The 19,801-nt window shown below is 46.1% G+C and overlaps 3 protein-coding genes across 5 annotated transcripts in view; 1 reads left to right on the top strand and 2 right to left on the bottom strand.

Annotated features, from left to right (window-relative positions):
- Positions 1-2,122: 2,122 nt before the first annotated feature.
- Positions 2,123-4,757, bottom strand: TADA2B (transcriptional adaptor 2B). The gene is made up of 2 exons (XM_082758938.1): positions 4,479-4,757; positions 2,123-3,676 (listed from the first exon to the last, which is right to left on the bottom strand). Exons 1-2 carry the CDS (start codon positions 4,746-4,748, stop codon positions 2,684-2,686), a joined length of 1,263 nt encoding a protein of 420 aa, XP_082615064.1. The 5' UTR covers positions 4,749-4,757; the 3' UTR covers positions 2,123-2,683.
- A 358-nt stretch (positions 4,758-5,115) lies between these two features.
- CFAP184 (cilia and flagella associated protein 184) lies at positions 5,116-7,434 on the top strand (the record flags this gene model as incomplete). The annotated part of the gene is made up of 3 exons (XM_082759591.1): positions 5,116-5,355; positions 5,461-5,961; positions 6,188-7,434. 3 exons carry the CDS (start codon positions 5,116-5,118, stop codon positions 6,731-6,733), a joined length of 1,287 nt encoding a protein of 428 aa, XP_082615717.1. The 3' UTR covers positions 6,734-7,434.
- A 2,247-nt stretch (positions 7,435-9,681) lies between these two features.
- Positions 9,682-19,801, bottom strand: part of TBC1D14 (TBC1 domain family member 14) — a 64,930-nt gene continuing 54,810 nt past the window's right edge. For 2 of the 3 annotated variants that reach the window (XM_082760374.1, XM_082760375.1), the window contains 2 exons: positions 15,922-16,180; positions 9,690-13,063 (listed from right to left, as the gene is read on the bottom strand). In XM_082760374.1, the coding sequence (XP_082616500.1) occupies positions 12,998-13,063; positions 15,922-16,180 (325 nt within the window). In that variant the 3' untranslated portion in view covers positions 9,690-12,997. Of the gene's footprint in view, positions 13,064-15,921; positions 16,181-19,801 lie in introns of all 3 variants that reach the window. The other variant, XM_082760373.1, reaches the window with a different exon arrangement.

Here is a 19,801-nt window from a genome sequence, read left to right as displayed (position 1 = left end):
CATAACGAAGGAATGCTTAGGCTAAATCGGTTCCACATGAAAATATGGAACAGCAGCATCCTCTAGTGCAAGTCACCTTTAAAATTAAAAGCACAGCTGACACTGAGACATTGCTTCTAGGGAAGCCCTTTCCAAGGGAGCAGCATTTGCTAAAGCAAACATTTACCACCTTGAATTTGCTTGCAAGTATAAAATAAATATTGATATCCATATTTCATACATTAAAAATACTTTTATTTTACATTCATTTTGATGTTCAATAAGTTACGTCTAGCACCAAAGAAACATTTTGGAGGGGCTGAGGAATTAAGCAAAGTGTAAGCACAGAATTAATTTCTACAGCATTTAAATGACTCATTGGTGCCTAGGTTTTTTGTTTTTTAAGTTATTGTTCAGATTGGCATCAGGCTATTGCTTCAGTTAGACTTAGGTGTGCCGAAGCACTATAGAAATATAAAAGTTATATTTGAGAAAAAAAAATCAGAAGACCCACAATTCTTTTAAGCTCCCAGCCACACAGAGCTGAGGCTCCTGACCACCACCAGTGTTATGGCAGCTGGGAAACGGGGTGCGGGAAGAACCACATTGCATAACTACAGTCCTAGAAAGGATTCCTTCCTTTCCACGGGAGTAGGCCAGAGGAAATCCTGGTTTACACCTTCTGAACTTGGCTTGTGTGCTCTTTGTACGCGCGTGTTGGTGAAGCTGCTCGGCACGCGCGGGCAGTTACACCCCTGCCACGGGTCTGCCTCAGGGAGCCCACAGGTGAGCCAAACAAGAAGTGACATCAGAGAGGACATAGCCCTTTCCTTTTCCAAGGGACAGAATATCACAAGCTCAAAAGAAAAAGGCACTAGAGTTTGGTTTTGTGTTTCTCCTTGGAAATGCTGGCTTTGTATCTGTACCCTCTGTTCTGAACCGCCTGCTAACGCTGCCTTCACGCTGCTGGCTCTGCTAACTGAAGACCCCTTCTGGTCAGCGCGCCTCTGGCAAGGTGCAGCATTAATACCGGTTCTAAGGTTTCACGATATCCTCACTGACTACAGCCCAAGGTAGCCACACAAGATTGCATTTCCAGTGCGTGCATTTGTTCTGAACTCTGTCAGGTTCCATTTTTTGGCACATTGCACTCCAGAAGAGCTGCCCAGCTGGCCTCTCCGTCACCGCTTCCTGCTCTGGACAGCATCAACTTGTGTGTGTTTTTTTTTTTTTTTTTTAATTATTCATTTGGGTAAATGCCAGCACAGGACCTTAAGAATGAAGTGAGGCTAAGAATCCTTTCCTAGTTGTCCCTCAACATCGCTCCTTTACTCAGCACATATTGCTGACATACTGCTGCGGCTCAGGCGGTGCCGCCCTGCGCTCTGCTACGCTGCAAGTTCGCGCCTGCTGCCGGCACCCGGCTCGCTCTGCAGCCCTCTGACAGTTCACAGCGCCCTGCCGAGCGCACCGCTACCCCTGCAGCACGCTGACACCACCGCTCTGCCAGCCGCACATTGATGGTTTTAACCTCAGCACATTTAGCCCAGTGCATTTCACAGTGTGTGCAACGAGACGCATGGAATGGCTCGAGTTACACTTCTGTGCTTCAGGAGCACAGCAGCTGTGTGTTTTGATCTAAACCACTTAGTTTTGTTTCTAAAAACCAATCTCGGGGGTCACTAGGAGCTTGAGAAGGTAGCTCCTGACCAAAGCCAGGAGGCAGCTACGCATCCTCAGCCCACCTGTGCTCAGAAACCCCAGGCACCAAAGGAGGAGGCTCCCCCAGCAGGAGCTAACAGTGATTTTTGCTGCCCGAGGCTCCCAAAAGCTGTGAGGCAGTTACCTGCATGCTCACCTGCACCGCCTTTCTGGCCAGAACCCAACACTTTGCAGCGGCGCTGACCCCAGAGCAGAGCACCACCACAGCTGCCTCACACTCCTGCAGCTTTGCTACGTAGCACTGAAGTTTTCTGTGGGGTGTTTCGGCAACAATTCACGCCAAACCTACAGCCAGAGCAGCTGGGCGCAAAGGCAGCTCTCCCGCAACCCTTCCCACAGCACAAGCACCCGAAGGCACCTCACCTACCGCCGTCCTTCCTTCCCGCCCCCCAGCACAGCTCATCCCTGCCCTATTCCCTGCAGAGCCTCTCGCCCCCTGTCCCACCACCCCGGTGTAGTTACTAAGGAGAACGCTCTGACAGCTTAGCAGCGGTCACACAGATCCCTGCTCACCGTGCCTGAGAGCCTAGGACTTTCCTAAGTTCCGCTTTGCCAGCATTATGCCAAAAACAACGGGGAGAAAACAATTTCGTTTGCTGGAAACCATCTCCCACCTTCAAAAAAAATAAGAAAGCAAGGACTACACTGACACTCGTTTGTCCAACAACAGGTCTACCCTGGGACCATCGGACTTGAGCGAGCTCCCATGGAAGAGATCTGTTCTAACGATGTACCCAAAGCAAAGCACTCTAACGAGTAACGAAATCTAACTGAGAAGTGTCACGAGTAAGCATTTCTCATGATCCAAAGCAAAAGTCTACTTCAACAATGGACCATGAACATTATGGATTTTTTTGCCTTTTTTTTTTTTTTTTGCCTGTTTTGAATGAGAAAATTTCTGTATCTTTGGGGAGGGCAGGAAAAAAATAACGGAGTCCTTGAAGCTGCAATGGGGCCTCTGACGCGATTTCTCGGAAGAGTTTCATGAAGCATCTCGGGATATCCAACCACTTTCTGTTAGAAAGTTTAAAATCCTTTTCTTCAGTACCTTATCTAAGTAACTGGGAAGGCGGCTCTTTGAAGGGATTCCTTGTCTTTTTTGAAGATGGTCTTTAATGATGATGGTTTTCACAGTCACGTAACGCGCAGGACTCAAGTTTAGAGAGCTGCAGAGCACTTTTTCCCTGTCCGATAAGAGTTCAAAGCCAGGCAGGTTTTCAATGGCAGCAAATTCACCTTCTTTACCGTCTTCCTTCCCCCTCTTGGAACTGGCTATGTTTTTGTTCTCCTTCCTCTTTTCCCGTTTGTGCCTGGCTGCCTCGTACTCTGCCGACTCCTCCATTTTGGTGATTCCATTGCGGCGATACCGCTGCAGTTCCCGAATCTTCGCTCGAAGTATTCTCTCCTTGTGCATGTTCTCAAAGAAGTCCTCAAACTCCTTACAGGACATAAACTGGTACAGGGGCCTCAGCTTCAGCCTCAGCTCCTTCTCTTCTTTTGTGATCTTTCGTTTGGGCGTTTTCTCCTTGTCCTTTTTATCCTTCCCCAGGAAGGCGGGCACCAAGTTATAGTCTCGTGCAATGTTCTTCCGCCGCTGCCTCTCCTTGAGTTTCCTCACGTACATGTCTACGTGGGCTCGTTTGAGCTCTATTTCCACGTCGTCGTCGTCATAGTTCACCGAGAGGCCGCTGATCAGAGTCTCGGCATCCTGATCGTACTCGATCTCGTAGTCGTCCCGAAGCGGCATGTAGCCCAGCTGCTGCTGCTCGGCCACCGAAATATCCAGCGGCGGGAGCGGCGTGGTCAAGCTCGGAGAAAGCGGGCCGCCGCTCGGGCACGTGTGGTCCGTCACCCGGTTGGGGATGGTGTCGGGGATGCAGGCCTTGCCCAGGTTGCCGTGGATGTACATGCTGACGTAGTGTTCCATCACCTCCTGCGGCGTGCGGGAGGCTCCCACATGCGCAGCCATGTCCTCCTGCAGGGAGACGAGGAGGAGCAGTGATGTGATACCTGTTACACCCCAGGTATAACACGCACTCCTTCTTCCCCCTCCCTCAAAAACCAACCCTCAATACCCTAACTGTTGTGGCAGTACTGAAATGAGACACGCTGCCACGTGTTTAGGTCCAGGAAAGCGTTTACAAGTGCACAAGGGCACGCAAGCCACGACACAAGCATCAGGAATGTGCAAGGCCACAACGAACATCAGCACGGGAAGCTGCCTCGGGTCTGCCTCTGGTTAGAGGAGCACTGCCCGGGCACTGGATCCGTGTGGTAACTGCTGGGCATCCGCTGCTCTCCTGGGAAGTCGCCTTGCTGCCACCGTGCAGTGCCTGCAAGGTCCCAGTGAGTGCTGAGCCCACTGCCTCGTTGGGGGCTGTTCGTTTATAGCGCGCCCAGAGTACTTTCAAAGCAATACAGAAATAAGAAACATGGCATTTTTCTAATTAGTTTGTTATTACATGAGCCAGTTATCATAGCCCTTAAGAGTTTCAAAAAGCGTCACAGAATCACGAAGTTATGGAATGGTGAAGGTTGGAAACACCCTCCAGGACCACCTGGTCCACCCCCAGCACCACCGTGTCCCCAGGCACCACATCCAACCCCTCCCCGAACACCCCCCGGGCCGGTGCCCCCCACCCCCCGCACAACCCACCCGGCGCCCACCCACCCGCTCCCTCCGAGGCCGCCCCCTCTGCCCGTTACCCGCCCCCAGCCACCCCCCGAGGCGGGCGCGGGGCCGAGCGCGGCCTGCCCGGGGCCGGCCGTGCCCTTACCCAGTTGCCGAAGCCGAACTGCTCGATGGCGTCCAGCAGCAGCTGCTCCTCGCGGCTGCTCCAGCCGCCCTCCGCCTCGGCGCCCCACAGCGTGAAGCGGCCGCCGTCCACCAGCTGGTAGCCGTGCCATCGCCGGTGCGGCCCGATCTCGGCGCCGGCGGCGAAGCACTCGGGGCACAGCTCGATGTCGGCGCACTCGGTGCAGCGGAAGCGCAGGGAGCTCACCTCGGCCAGGCAGTACACGCAGTACTTCTTGCCCAGCTCCGCCATCTTACCCCCCCCTCCCCCCCGCCTTCCTCCTCCTCCTCCTCCTCCTCCTCCTCCTCTTCCCCCCGCCCAGCCGCGCGCGCGCCTCGCCCCGCCCGCCTTCCTCCCCCCCCTCCTCACCGCCGCGCCGCAGCCAATCGCGGAGGGGCTCTCCCGCCGCTAAGGGCCGCGGGGGTAAGGAGAGAGGCCGGCGCCGATTGGCGGAGGGGAAGGCGACCGCCCGCGCGGAGGCCAATCGGAGAGGGGGCGCCGAGCGACCCCGCTGCTGAGTGGTTGGTAAAGGAAAGGGGCGGGGCTTCGGGGGTAAGGGGTGAAGGGAGGGGCTCTGAGGCGTTGCCATAGCGACGGGGGAAGCCAGGGGGAGGCCGGCATGGCGGCGGGGATGGGGCACGGGGACACGCCGGGGGTGGAGGGGCCGGGAGACGGCGGGGCAGGAGCGGAGGGGCCGGGAGCGGAGGAGCCGGTGCCCGAGGAGCCGGGGCCGGAGGAATCACCGGGGCCGGGGCTAAAGGGGCCGGGACCCGAAGAGCCAGGACCCACGGAGCCGCCGGAGCCGGGACCCGAGGAGCCGCCGGGGCCGGTCCCGGAGCCCGCCCCCGGCACCCCCGAGGTGCCGGCGGAGCCCTCAGGTCCCGCTGCGGCCGCAGAGCCGCCCGCCCCCGGAGCCAGCGGGGCCGCACCGGGACCCTCGGAGGAGAAGGAGGAGGAGGAGGAGGAGGAGGAGGAGGAGGAGGAGGAGGAGGAGGAGGAGGAGGAGGAAGGCGGCGACCCGGCGGAGGAGCAGCGGGAGCGGGCGGCGCTGCTGGAGGAGCACCGCGGGCTGGCGAGCGAGCGGGAGCGGCTGCGGCCGGCGGGCGCCCTGCTGCAGCTGCGGCTGGGAGAGCTGCTGAGGCTCAGGAAGGGAGAGAGGCCGGCGGCGGGGGGAGGAGGCGGGCGGCAGGCGCCGGCCTACGGGGAGCGGCTGCGGGAGCTGAGGGAGCTGCGGGAGGTGCGGCAGCGGGCCCAGGCCGCCTGCGAGCAGCGGGTGAGAGCCCGCAGCGGGACGTGCCGGCAGAGCGAGGCCCGGGCCGAGGAGCAGTGGGAGGCCTTCCAGCACCGCAAAAAGGCCCTGGCCCTCCGAGCCCTCGGCAACAGGCTGGGCGGCCGGGCGGCGGCCGTGCAGGTGGTGGATGGCGTGCTGGTCAAGGAGCAGGTCAAGGAGAGAGCCGTGAGGGAGGTGAGGAGAGTTTGGGTACCTCTGGGTACCCCTGGGCTGCTCAAGTTTCCGAAAAGGACGGGGTTGTCCTCTTACGCCTAGGGCGCTGACTTCCATTGGCACCACAGAATCATAAAATCTTGCCTTGAAGCTTTCCTCTTGTCACTACCGACTTTAACCCCAAGCACTTCTACCACAAGCAAGACAAGGATTAAATTAAATCATTCTTTCATTTCTGCCCCTCCAGGTCCGCGTGGAAAACGTCAAGGTGAAGCTTGAAATCCAAAACCTTGAAGCGGTCTTGAAAGCCCAAGGAGAGCTGTTAAAAGGCCAGAGTTTCGCAGACTTGGCATACGTGAAGAAAGAGAATCAGAAGCTCGTTGAAAAGTTTGATGACCTCTGTGGTGAAATTCTGAAGCTCAAAGCACAGGTATCCACGGCAGTGCACATTCTCAGCCATTACAGGGAGAAACTACGGTTTGTGGAGGCTGAGAACCAGGTCAGAGAAGCCGAACTGATGGACATTGACATCCTCTTGTCACAGAAGAGAGACTTCCTCACCAGAAAGAAACAGGCCAGGGACAGGCTGCGGGCAAACACCCTGAAACTGCAGCAGAAACGTGGGCTGGTTGGAAATGAGGTGCTGCTTTGGGACTTTGAGGAGAAGGTGGACACCCTGGAGTTGTTACGTCAGCAGCTGGAAACCCTGAAATGTCACCACACTGGCCTGATCCTTACACGTAGGGAAATTAGGAAAAAAGTCAGGGAAGCCAATTCAGTTCTACCTTTTTAGGCAAAGAAAGCATGGCAAAGATATACGCCAAGGAGTTCTCTGTAGTTCTCATTTTTAACATACTTCTTTTTGGTAAATCCTAGGGAAGGTATTACACATGTACTCCTGAAAAAGACTTTTCTAAATGACATCAATACTTGGTAGTAAGTGATTATAGTACTCATTTCTGAATGAAACCATATACCGATTCACTTATTTTTTAAAAAGAAAACCAGTCAAAAGCCTACACTTCGGGGAAATCACCTGTGCTTGGTCCTGTAAGGCCATGGCAATATTGTTTAAGCAGAGCACTCACCACACTGATTCAAACCTTGCTTCTACCACCCCCCACTATGGTTCTTACACTTTAGTATGAACTTCATCTGTAAGCCAAAACTACCTGCCTTCTAGGCAGGTCCTGGATTAAAAATAATTAATTATAAGGGTTACTCTTCATAGATGTGGCCAAGCACTGAACAGAGAAGCATACTGTGAAAACCCAGCATGCCTCGCATACAGCCAACACACTGCAGAAGCACCAAATCCCTCACCCATTCTGTAAATACAGTTGGCTGCAAAGTTTGTCTTGGTGGCGTACAAGAAGAAATTTTTACTACTTTAAAAATATACATCACTCTTATTCAGAACTAGAGGTCTGGTGGTTTTTTTTATTATTATTATTTGTTTTACTTGGTCTTTCAGCTTTTATGGACCCTCAGCCTTGTGTGTGACATGTCATGGTGTGGGACAAGATATGGAGCAGCATGAACCCATCACCATTTTTGTCCCCTCTCCACTGTTCAACTGTAGTGTCAGAATTCCAGAAGACTGAAGAAAAAGGAGGGGAAGAGAAATGTTCACGCATGTATGTGTATACAGCTCACACAGCTGTAGTTCCAGGAAGCAGCTTCTGTTTTCAAAATGGCATATTCCTAAAATTCCCACAAGACACATGAAAAACAGCATCTACAAGACTTATCTACATCCTGCAGCTCTTGCTGCTGCGAGGGCAGCATCGTTTTTCACTAAGGCAGGGGATGATGTCGAGAATACAGAAACATCTTGGGCCAGTAAAATGCCAGGGTTGCGATGAGTACGTTCTCCTTCCTGAAAGAGCTGCAACCAACCAGCTGATGGGCAGCCCAGTTATTGCTTGATTCTTGAACCTAGTGAATTGTTCATTTCCATCCATTTCTACGTTGCTTAGACAGACCAGATCTTTTTAGTCAGAATTAGGTATGGAAGGCCCAGACACAAGTCTTCAAAGGCTGTGAATTTTGCAGCAAAGCAGCTACATCCCAGTGGGAAAGAGGAGGAGCGGAGTCTTTTGGTCTCCCACCACAGGCTGGCATCACACCCTGTGGGACCAGCATTGCTAAACTGTACTTGAGCTGCGGGTCCCAGTCCTGAAGTTGCATACGTGTTTACACAAAGCACACAGGGCACTGAATACACTTGCAAGGGGATAAAAGTAGATAAGCACGTAAAGACATTCCCAACAACTTATTCCTTTCTCTTTTAAATGAACTAGGTTTTCTGAACTTTCTAGTTAGTTAAAGGCCAGAACATAATTGGTTATTACGCTATTGAAACTTACTTTTTTTTGTTCTTTTTTGTCATAGAGAAATGGCAGTCTTCAAAGAGATCGGTGGTTTCTTACTTGGTGCAGTCACACCAAGCACTCTGGTTATATTCTTCTACGGTCCTGACAGTTTTGCTGAACTATTCCATAAACAGAAAGAAGTCAAGTACTCTCTAACTTAGTAGCTCACAACCTGTTTATGAAGACAGACTATACACAACTAGGAACTTTTCACAAAATGCCAGCATATCTATCTGTTGCTGGATAGTAAAAGGACACAAGTGCAACTGCCAGCCATTTATCAAGAAAAAAAAGACATTAGAAATAATGACCCCTCACCATAACCTCACGTTTGGTAATGGGACTTTTCTCCTGCTGAAAAGACTGGTTATTGCCCAGGTTGAGTCGCCTCTTAATGTTCCGTGAAACTGCTTCCATAAATACTAGTGGATGATTAGCAGTCATGTCTCTAAGAGAAGTAACTCTTATCTTATTACTTACAAATTCCTGCCAGGGAAATTCTTGAACTTCTTCCTGCTTTTGTCTTAAGAGATGGAAGGAAACCTTCTCTTAACTTCCTAAAGATTAAGCAACAAGCATACACAGGTAAAGGGAGTGAGGAGCAGGAAAGTACATCTCGGGTGCTTTTCATTGCTGCACATTTGAGATCTGGAAAGACAGGAATTTAAGGTGCGAATGAAGTTGACAGCATATTCCATGTCCCTGAGATGGGGTTTCTACTGAAACATACTATTAAGACATTGATCCTCACACTGCCTCCAGGGTTTTTTCTTAGTCCTGCGCTGCTGAGATAACCTGCTGCTATGCTGGCCTTCCAAAGCACCCCAAAGGTATAAGGATCAAAGATTTCTCCATTTTCCTCCTGAAAACATAGGAAGACAATCTGTTGAGGAAGTAGCCAAGATAAATCTGATTTTATCTACTAATCTCAGTATTACCTGTCTTCAGGCAGATTGGAATTAGCACTGGGAAAACAAGTAAGAAAATCTAGCTTTAAACAATTTTATGCAATTCCTGTAATGTATCTAATATAAATGTCTACCAGTTTCAAGTTGGTATAGGCTCACATAAGGCAATTTTGATGTCATGTTCTAATCCAGCAAATCCAACAGGAAGATACTTCAGTACGAGGCAGCAAGAGGCGTTTCCCAGAGGAAACTCTAACAGTGGCAGCCAAGTCTTTGACTATGTTCCCCTGCAGTCTTGTTGCACAGGTAGTTTCTCCCCAGCTCGTGTCTAAGTTCTATTTTTATCTGGTATTTTAACCCCTTTCCAGATAATTAAGGGATGGGAAGCTTCTCCACTCAAATATCTGAAGTTAGGTTTACGTAAGAATTAAAGCAAAACCACCTTAAGTTGAGCACAAAGACACCCAGCGATTATGGAACAAAATAAACCATGTTTTCTTCTTTTAAAACAAAGAAAGTATTAATTTCTGAATTACGCTGACAACAGGTGATTTAAGATAACTTTACATGACTTTATTTAATAAAACCATATATTTACAGTTGAAAAAGTTCCAGTTTGATACACGTATCTAAACAAAACATGTAACTACATAAAAACAATCTGAACATGATGTACAGGGGATGTATCAACAGTTCTCTACATGTCACTCTAGTTTTTGAAACATTCAAAAGAAGCTGTTATAAGGTACCTCTCCAAATAAAAGTCTGTACTGAACGAAATACGTTAATGGATTGATTGCGGATTGGAGTTGTGGAACGGCTTTACAATAAAGTGCAGGTTGTACAGAATTCCTAACCTGGTTGAAGTTTTCTGTTTGTTTTCTCTCACCTGCTGCACGTGCAGTGACAGTTGCAGCCTTCTGATGTATTGCAGCATTTTTATTTTTCCTTAAACCCATGAAGAACATAAAACAGTTTGCTTTGATGGGGACACCTGTTCAATGGGAGAAAATCTCATGCATCACGTTACAGATGCCCTCAGGCATCCAAACAATAAAATTAAGTTGTCAAAATCTTTTATGCAATCCCTGAATTTATTACAGAAACCCTCCTTAATAATCAAGAGATTTGGTATGCTGCAAGAAATTTAAAAAGCTCAGTGGCAAGTAATTCTAAGCCATTACAACTCAACTCTGTTTTTATCAAAATTCAAGCATTATTTTCAAATCAAGGTACTGACAAGTTGAAACAATTGCATCTTCAGGCAAGTGATTTTTTTTTTTCAAATGCATTTTGTTTGAAAACAAACTGTGCAAAGCTCCTTATTGCATTGCTTTTCTTCATTAAAGAACATACCTTATATACACAAAGAAATCATTTAGAAAATATATACATCTTCTAAAAACAGAAAGATCAAATCACTGAACAAAATAATTACGTTTGCAAGTAACAAACAGTGCACAGGTGTTGCAGCAGGCCTTTTCCCACAACTATGCCCATTTCCACTCTTACATTCAACATGTTACTGAGAAGAAAAAAACGAGAACAGGCTGCAGATGGCTAAAACAGACCTACTGGCTCCAGAATATATTCTAATCAGACAAGCGAGCCATCCTTCGAGACTTGGTTTAAAACGAAATACACACCTAGTTACAGGGAGGACTTAAATCACAAAGCCAGTTACAGTACCACCTAAAAAACGTATGCTGCGGAAAGAGTTGTCTCTGTGTTTAATACATCATTTAAAAGCATAGTGCAAATGTTGGGGATGTTAGGCCTCTCATACCCTTTGTGAAAAGGTGTATTTGTTGTAGTAAAAGTAGCAATAAAACCACTTACTGACCTTCCAGCTTTCTATTGCACGTCAAAGCAATGTACCGTACAAGTACCGCTCATTAAAGGACCAGAGCTACACAAATCGTGGGAGAATTAACGGGTTTTCATATCAACATCCTGATGTCTGTTTTCAGTAAGCGATGGCCCAGAAGAAGCCTTTTGGAGAAATTCAGATGGCCAACAAAAAATACACACGTCTATTACACCAGGTACACGAAGTGGACAGGAAAAAAGGCCAATGAGGTAACAGACTTGCAAGCTGCACTTGCATTACATGTATTCCAAAGTGATAGGAGTCTTCAAACAGTTAACCAAGAAACCTTGCTTTCGCTCTTTTTTAACGTTACAGTCAAAGTACCACTCACAGAAAGAATGTTGTACTAAAGGAGAGTCTTTTGATTGCATCCCTTACAGTCTAGGTTGATTTGAGCAGTGTGCAACTATTATTCTCATGTTTTTATTCAGACAATGCCAAAATGCTCGGCATAAAACAGACTGAAAAGCACTGGGAAGCCTATGGTCACATAGCTGGAGGAGCTAGTAATTCCCGGTGACAGTTAACACAAATATTGCTTCGGTTAGTTTCCCTTTTCAATGGTAGCCATTATTTATAAAACAGATTTTACACTATAAACATTCTTGTAAATCAGAGGCACTCATGATTTACAGTTCAACATTCATCTGAATGCAGAGGGAACCCGAGCGGAGTAACAACTGAGCATCTGCTGTTGGCTCTCTGTGACTTGCTCACTTCTACTCGAGGCTGGCTTCAACGCTAGGAAATGACAGCCTGTACCTGTCCTGACAGCATTTGTCTGACACGTTCCCCAATAAATTTCTACTCATTACCACATCAAGTTCAGCTCCATTTACGCTTTTCCACTACGGCAGCAGCAACCTCAAGAGATTCCCTGTAAGCTTTTCTTTTCAGCAGCAGTGTTGGCTTATGGAACTCCTCCCCTGTGCCCTTCCTTCTCGGTTTTGCCAGCGAGCAGAGCTGGGTTTCAAGTACCCATAAAAATTCCTTTCAACTACCTCTCATCTGCCCAGCCCACGGTTTTATCAGCTGGCCAGATGGCACAGGAGTTCCTGCTGGTAGGCAGGAACACCCTGGAGCAGCACTGCCCAGAGGAGGGAGACATGGAAGCATACAGTTACTAGTATGTGCCCTCGTGTTTCAACAGAGGCAAGACAGTACAATTGGGAAATAATGCCAGCTCCATGCTAGACCCACACCTGGTGAGTTTGGGATCTAGCTGGAAAAAACGTTTTCCATGTGCATCCAGATTGGAACACGGATTTCCAAGGCATCTTGAAGAATAATTGGTTTTACACTGCTAGCATGACTTCTTTTCCAAGTTAACATTTTTCCTTAAAGAATGGAATGTAGTTCTATGTCTACACGATCTCTTTGGTAAATGGGACCTACAGCCTATAAAAACAGAAGCATTTCTACAGAAATGGTCCTTACATCGTTTAAGTATAAATTCCAGCACCAGTTATTTAAAACCCAGATCCAGCTCCTGTGAGGGGTATGGGAAACATCCTGCCTAACAACAAAACTAGGGAACAACTTTCAAAGCAACCGACAGTGCTGAATGCCTGGTATTTTAAAATATCAGTGAAAAAAAGGAAAGAAACCTTAATGGTGCTTAGTTTTACTGCCCTCATCAGACACCTGATGTGTATCGTTGTCCACTGCAAACGCTCACTCTGCTAAAAGTTTAAGGCTAAGCCTAGGTTTCACTTACAAAGGTTTTAACCTCCCACCTCCTTTTTTTTTTCTCTCCTCTCTTCCTCTCTCCCCTTTAAGGCTATCCTACTACTGAAAAAGAACTGAAGTAACACTTTGATTTGCAGGCTCACGCGTGTCAAAACACTATCCAATACTTTTGCCACTTCCCATCTTTTCCTCTGAGTTCCTGGAGGCAGCCGGAGTTAACGTTTGAGTGAAGGGCTTCCTTTTTCCATTTCCCGGTTATCCTTCTGCAGAGCAGCCAGTATCTAGACATTTCAGGGAATGAGAGAGAAAAAATGTATTAGGTTTACAAATAAATCCCTGTCCAAAGACTTTCTGATTTCATTACCCCTGAGCAATACTATTTTAGCTGTTAAATCTAGTTACAGGTTCTCAAAGCTGAGAACCTCTCTGCTGAAGACCATCCTTGTGCCATGGGAAATATGAATGGATTTAATGATGGTTCAATCTCTCCCCAACACACACACACACTCTTGAAGCCTGGATGTGGGATTTTTACCCAGACTACACAAGTGTACCACTACCAAAAGAAGCTGCCTGAGGGGAATTTATAAATTCTCAGGATAAATGAACTGTCTGAAACCACAGCAACTGGGCAGCCTGTTCAGAATTCCCATAGCACTGACTGGTGCTCGCCTAGATCACGTTGCTGTCCCCACGTCTGTTTCTGTGATTTTCTGAAGCAAAAAATCACCATTTGCATTCAGATCGAAAACTTTTATTTCCTATTATCCGATGCACAATTTTGTTAGCCCTCAAGACTTGCAGACAGCACACTGCCACCAGTTCCTCATGCTGCTCAAGCAGCATGAGCTCCCTGCCCTCTGGTTACTCCCCCCTGCAGCACAGCAGCAGCCCCAGGATCTGCCCGGGAACCGATGTACTTCAGGACATTTCCTCTCAAAGAACTGCAGCTACAGGCAAGCAACTCTGACCAATTTCAAACAAACTTCTGCATCATCAGAATTAACAGCAAGTAGGTGTAAATCACTCAGAGCAATTCCATAACACTGCCTGCATTTCAAAGCAAAAGCATCCGAGCTGTTGCAACAGGTGTTCAACAGAGGCACGAACGGAGCTGCTGCTGGCGGGCTGTTTGACAGCTTCCAGAACTGGAGAGATTTCAGCAAGGTCCTGCTCAAAGATATTCTGAATAAATCAACAGCTACTCCATCAAATGAGCTTACCGAGACTTTGAAGTGCCATAGGAACAATGTTCTTCATGGAAAAAAAAAAAACTTTTTAAGGAGTCTGAGAGTGAAACCAAAATACTGATCCAGAAAAGCATTTTACATAGACCTTAAGCCAGCTGACAGAAAGCTCGGATTCCTTAGTTATTTGGAAAACTTGATGGAGCTAAAATCAAAGCACAAATTCCAGAAACACTAAGCCAATAGCCTAAGCTGTTTCTCCACACCTGATGCCAAAGCCATGAATATGACTGCTGCTCAGTTCAGACTAAGGCTGTACTGGCACAAGACCCTGGAGATCCTTGTTGCAACTCCAGAAGAAAACCAGAACTTGCAGGCTTCCTGTTGACACCCACACTCTTTGTTATCATTCAGCTGGTCTCCTTTAGTCTTTAGTTTCCTGATCACGCTGTTAGAATGACCAAGAGAAAACGGAGTGAGATGGAAAACACCACCAGCCTGTCTGACAAGGGAAGCAGGATTAATAAACAGCCTGCAACATTTTAAATGAGGTCCTACAAACGTAATCTCTGGACAGCATCATCCCAGAACGTGACACGCAGGATACCAACACCAGAATAACTGGAGTACAGCAAGGTGCATGGTTCAGTGCTTTTTTGAGGTTCAAGTATACCTACTGCTGACACCTGAGTCTGAATTTGACTTCCTAGCTCTACACACTCAAATACACTCCTAACAAAGCAGCAGCAGCTCAAGTTATGCTGCTTGTTTATGCAGGACAGTTACTGTAACCAAACGAGATGATGCTGAGATGGGGCAACCCCACTTTTTTAAGCTCAAAGAGCATTTGGCATCCTCTGCAAACTAGTGCCCCTGGTCAGTCAGTCTGCCTAGAGTTTAACCCTGAAGTACAACATCCATCACATTCGACATTCGTTTTGCTAATTTGAAAAGTTATTTCCCTAAAAAAAACAACAAAACAAAACAAAAAAAACCCAGAAACCACAAATGGGTACTACAGCAAAGTATTTAACTTCTACCAAAATACTTGTAATCAAAAATAATTACCTAACCAGGGAACACAGCAACTGCAGCCTCACCTCTCCAACATCCTGGGTGGATGTTGTCCACCTCTGCAGCCAAGTCACACACTACCAAAAGCCTTTCCTAGAAAAGCAAAGTTCAGGCTTCTGAGTCCAAACTCATCCGGGTGAACTCTTAAGACCGAAAAAAGGTAAAAGGCCATCCCAGTCAGCTCCTACCCACTTCTGGCTTGGAAAACGATGGCTAGAGAGTGAAGAGGCTTTCCTGATAGAAAATTACTCATTAATGGAATTAGCTGGTGAAGAAAGGCAGCTGGTGCAGGAGTCAACAAGGTAGGTAAGATGTCAGCCAATACCGACCCTACAGTGAGCCAGCTTACTTTCACATCTATTTGCTCCACAGTTCAGCAGCAGTTTTTCTTCAGTTTGCCACAGCAAGCAAAAACAATCTGGTAAATTCCAGTGTAGTCAGAATGAAGCTGATAAGAAGACTGAGGGCTTGCTAGGGCTAAATTATTTCTGAAGTCTTTGTCCTGTTGTGATGATCACCACTAAACCTTTAGTTATCACAGACTGAAAAGCACTGGCAGAAAACAGCTGAAAGCTGGTTACCTGGGGGTATTTGGCAGAATAAGACTCCTATCTCCCCATCTCTGCAAAGATCTGAAGCAGCAGTAGGCTGAGAATTTATTTGGTATGTGATGGTCATCCACACAGGACATGTTCAAAGAAAATGAACCATCTGAACCAGGAACAAAAACCTCAGGCAATCCACTCACCTGAACACACACTAAACACACAGAGCAAGCTATGCAGTCCCACCTACCCACAAAATCAAACACTAGGTGTAAAATGTTCTTCATGAGCACCGTACATTCATCTGACAATCCAAGATAACATCCTCTTTACCTGAGCCCACTTTTTGTTTCTACTTTGCATCTGAATGGCAGCAATAGATGTAAAGAATTCTTCTGAAGGTAAGTCCTCTGGTAGCTTTGTTAAAAACTGGGCTATATGAATGAAGTCCATTTTGGTCAAAATATCTTCAAAAAGTTTTAATATTCCCAGGGCTGTACGAAATAAGAACTCTTCTCCATCGCGGCAGAACACGTCCCAGACACGACAAGCCAAGTCTAGTGGCAAAGATTTGCTGTACAACGTGAATATCCTGAAAAACAGAGCAAAATTTTCACAGTTACTGGACGAGAAAAATGTCTCGGATGCTCAGAAAAGTACAGACTGCTCACTAGCAAGTTTGACGCTTCTCAAATATGAATATCCCCTTTGTATTTCAGAAGTACTTCTATTAGTTGCTGCATAGCAACACATGAAACAATACAAAATTGTACTACACAACAATTACAGCATATCACCATCACCTGGGTTTCCAAGCCGCATTTTTCTTCACATATGCACTGCAGAACATTTTGCTGCACTCTCTAAAACTGCAAATAATTCCTTCTCCAGCAGAGGTCAGCAAAACCTCAGCTATAAATACAACCTTCCCTTATCCTTTAACACAAAATTTATTTTCAGGTACGCTCAATCTTACAGTACTTCTCTTGTGCTTAAGATTTCACACACACGTACCCATCCTCTCCTTTTTTATTTAAGAAATTCTGGTTTAAATAAAAAATACAATGGAATGGAGATGTAAGACTCTCACACACACACACACAATATAAATCAATTAATTTTCCAAGCAAATTCTAATCATCAAAGGTTTTCTGCAATATTTGCTTTTTACTATATCAGATTATTTGAATGATGTCCCATCAAGTATAACACTTCTCTGAATTGGCACACTTTAGGAAAATAGAAAAATTTTATATTTTACAAGCAGCAATAAGAGAGTAAGCCATTTGCACAAATTCAGGTGACAGGTACATTGAAGGTTTAGCATCCTGCACTGTTTCACTTCATTCTGTTTTTACATTTCATAGCAATATTTTTTTATATCGAGTGGAAATCGCGAAAATTCTGTTCTCCAAAAAAGCTGAATTAAGAAAGTGGTAGAGTCTAGACTGAAAAAAAACACAACCACCTATTACTCATATATATACACACACGCACATATATATATATGAACATGTATATATACACACATACAAACATTTGAATGTAGAAGAATAGCATGGTAACAGCTTCTCTGGGTTATTGGCTTAGCACATGCTGACTTACAGACTTTGTCTATACTTTCAGCATCTTTGTACAGTCACATCCCATATAAAAATGTCTCGCTGCAGAATACTTGCACAGCAGAATAACAACTTTTCGTCTATACACCCAGGCGCACAGGAAACAGCAATAGGTTTTCCATTTAAAAAGACCAGTGCAATAGGAAGCAATTCAGCTGAATACTTTCCTGGTCACCAAGTGGTAGGCAAACACTCAGCTAGCAGCTAGCTCTGCCTCAACATAAGCCAACAATGCCTCTATTTTTGCTCCGTTTTTATTCACAAAAGCTATTATTCTGTCATGATTCACACCTAACCTGAATAACCCATGTGCATTAAATCCGCAACTATGCAGAAAATTAACTGTCAGAAGAAATAGTCACATCTATTTATTAGAACACCGCTTTTTGTAGGAAAAGATTTACCCACATAAAAAAGCTGTCATGTCAAATAAGGTGTTTGACGCTGATCTCTTCATAATTTGCACGGAAGTGCAATTTGCAAGAAATTCATAAAGCAATTAACTTTCATTAATACCATTGTGGAATTAAATGCAGCAAGCCCTGCGGATGGAGATTGGGCCCCCTAGAACAAGCAACGACACAACAGCAGGAATCATTCCTGCTAAGAACGGATCCAGGATTTGCTCCCTTAAAACATTTCCTCCAGAAAGACATTTTTATTAGACATCCGAGCTACCGCTCTGAAAGCCAGCTGAAATTTATTGCAGCAATAAAGCAGCTGCAGCAGCTCTCAGCAGCGCTAGCACACCGCTTGCACATGATGCGCCTGCACGGACTGCAGGGTGATTTTCTGCCTGCTGCTCTCTTTCAACTCGCTGAAGTCCAAGATGCAGACAACGCAGTTAACAAGCACGGAGATGGCCAGTGTCAAAGAAACATATACGCAGGGTTCTGGCTGCTATCTGTATGGAAGAGGGAAAAAATGAGTACTGAATAGATGCTCCTGCTGCTCCCGGCCTTGCTTATGATGAATGCGTACTTTGAGGTAGACACATGAAATCCTGGCTAGTGTGCTGCTCACAGGGAAAGCACATGACCATCATCTTACCAAGAAAGCATTGTTACCATGATCATCATAGGCTCTATTTTAAGCCCCTCTCCCCCTTTTTTTTTTTTTAATTAAAAAGTCTTCAGGAGATACTGTTAGCAAGAGTGCTGAAGGCAGGTGTGCCAGATTTTGGATTGACAAATCAGGCACAACACCACCAGTGAAAACCAGATCCAATATATTCTCATCCTGCACATTGCTGTGCTCATCTTCAACAGCACAAAAATACTTCTTCAACTTCTGAGTCCATTTGTGGAAACTGCCAAACTAATTCAGCTTTTAAATTTACTCTTGGATCCTCTCTGCTTTATCCTGGCACACCACTTTTTACCTGTTACCTTTTTATCTATTTCCCCTACATCTGCTAGACAAAGACTACAGCTTCCTAAGAGTTGGTGCTTTCCTTCATTGCACAGCGGCATTATAGACATCTACTATTATATAACGAGAACCGTTCTCGTTAGCACCTTTAGAGTTACTGGAGTAAGAGTGTTAAGTTGATTTAGTACAATTTTAAAATTACTGAAGTTGAAGAAATCAGAAGCATTTACTTTGCCCCTTTTAGGGGTAAGGAAAAGGTCACCATTACGTACCATGCTGAACTGACTGCAACAGAGCAACTTCATAAATTTGATTCCATTCTAAAACGCATCAGTACAAATACTGTGCTAGTTTCTGGGGAATTTCACCAAGTCAGAAGCACCCAAAAAGCCCTGTTCTCTTGCCTAGGTGTGCTACACGGCAATGCAGAGCTTCACCTGACTTCACTCTAACCCGCAGTGACATGAGGATCAGCGCACTGTAAATTCTGGTGAAGACTAATTTTTTGGAGTCTGTAACAACCCCAAATCAAGAAATTAGGAGGTAACGAGAAACCTTTGGACAGAATTTTCAAGGCTTCTGATCCATTTTTTCTTTGAAAAGGAAGCATGCACTTAAACCGTAACCTTGAGCTTTACTTTTTGGGGGTGAGCTGTTACTGGCATGACACAGATTACGTTTTTCCTGTTGTGACAGACAGCAAGCCTATAAATATTTCACTGGACGTGCTCACTACAAACATCCACACAAACAAAACAGCTGGGACCTTTATCATAGCAAGTACAGGGTGTCAATAGAAAGTTCGTGTTCGCAGAGCACAATCACAGTCAATGTAATATTAAAGAACCACTGGGTTAGCCATCGGTACAAACAAAGCCCTGGGCTGTAATTATTGCCCAAATCATTTTTCTGAGTGGGAATGAAGAGGTATTTGTATATTAGCAGCAAGCCATAAATAGACCATGTGTGTCCTTTGTAAAGCCACATTCTGCTCTGCTCAGAAGAGCCTGTGGTCTATCAGCTGACAGTGCTGAGTGGCCAAAACCGGGCTATTCACACACTATTTCCTCTCTGTTTTGTGTGAACCTGACTGCACGTTGCTCTTTACAGCCCTTACATACTCGATTCTCTTTATATTCTTCAAAAAAAAAACGTAAAAGCAAGTCTAGCTTTTGAATTTTGACTAGGAGAAACAGCAGTTGGAATTTGAGCCCAAAGCA

The sequence above is a fragment of the Aythya marila genome (genome assembly GCF_965140915.1).
Source record: "Aythya marila genome assembly, chromosome: 4".
NCBI lineage: Eukaryota > Metazoa > Chordata > Aves > Anseriformes > Anatidae > Aythya > Aythya marila.
The sequence above is the reverse complement of the archived record's forward strand: the minus strand, read 5'-3'. Positions and strand labels throughout refer to the sequence as shown.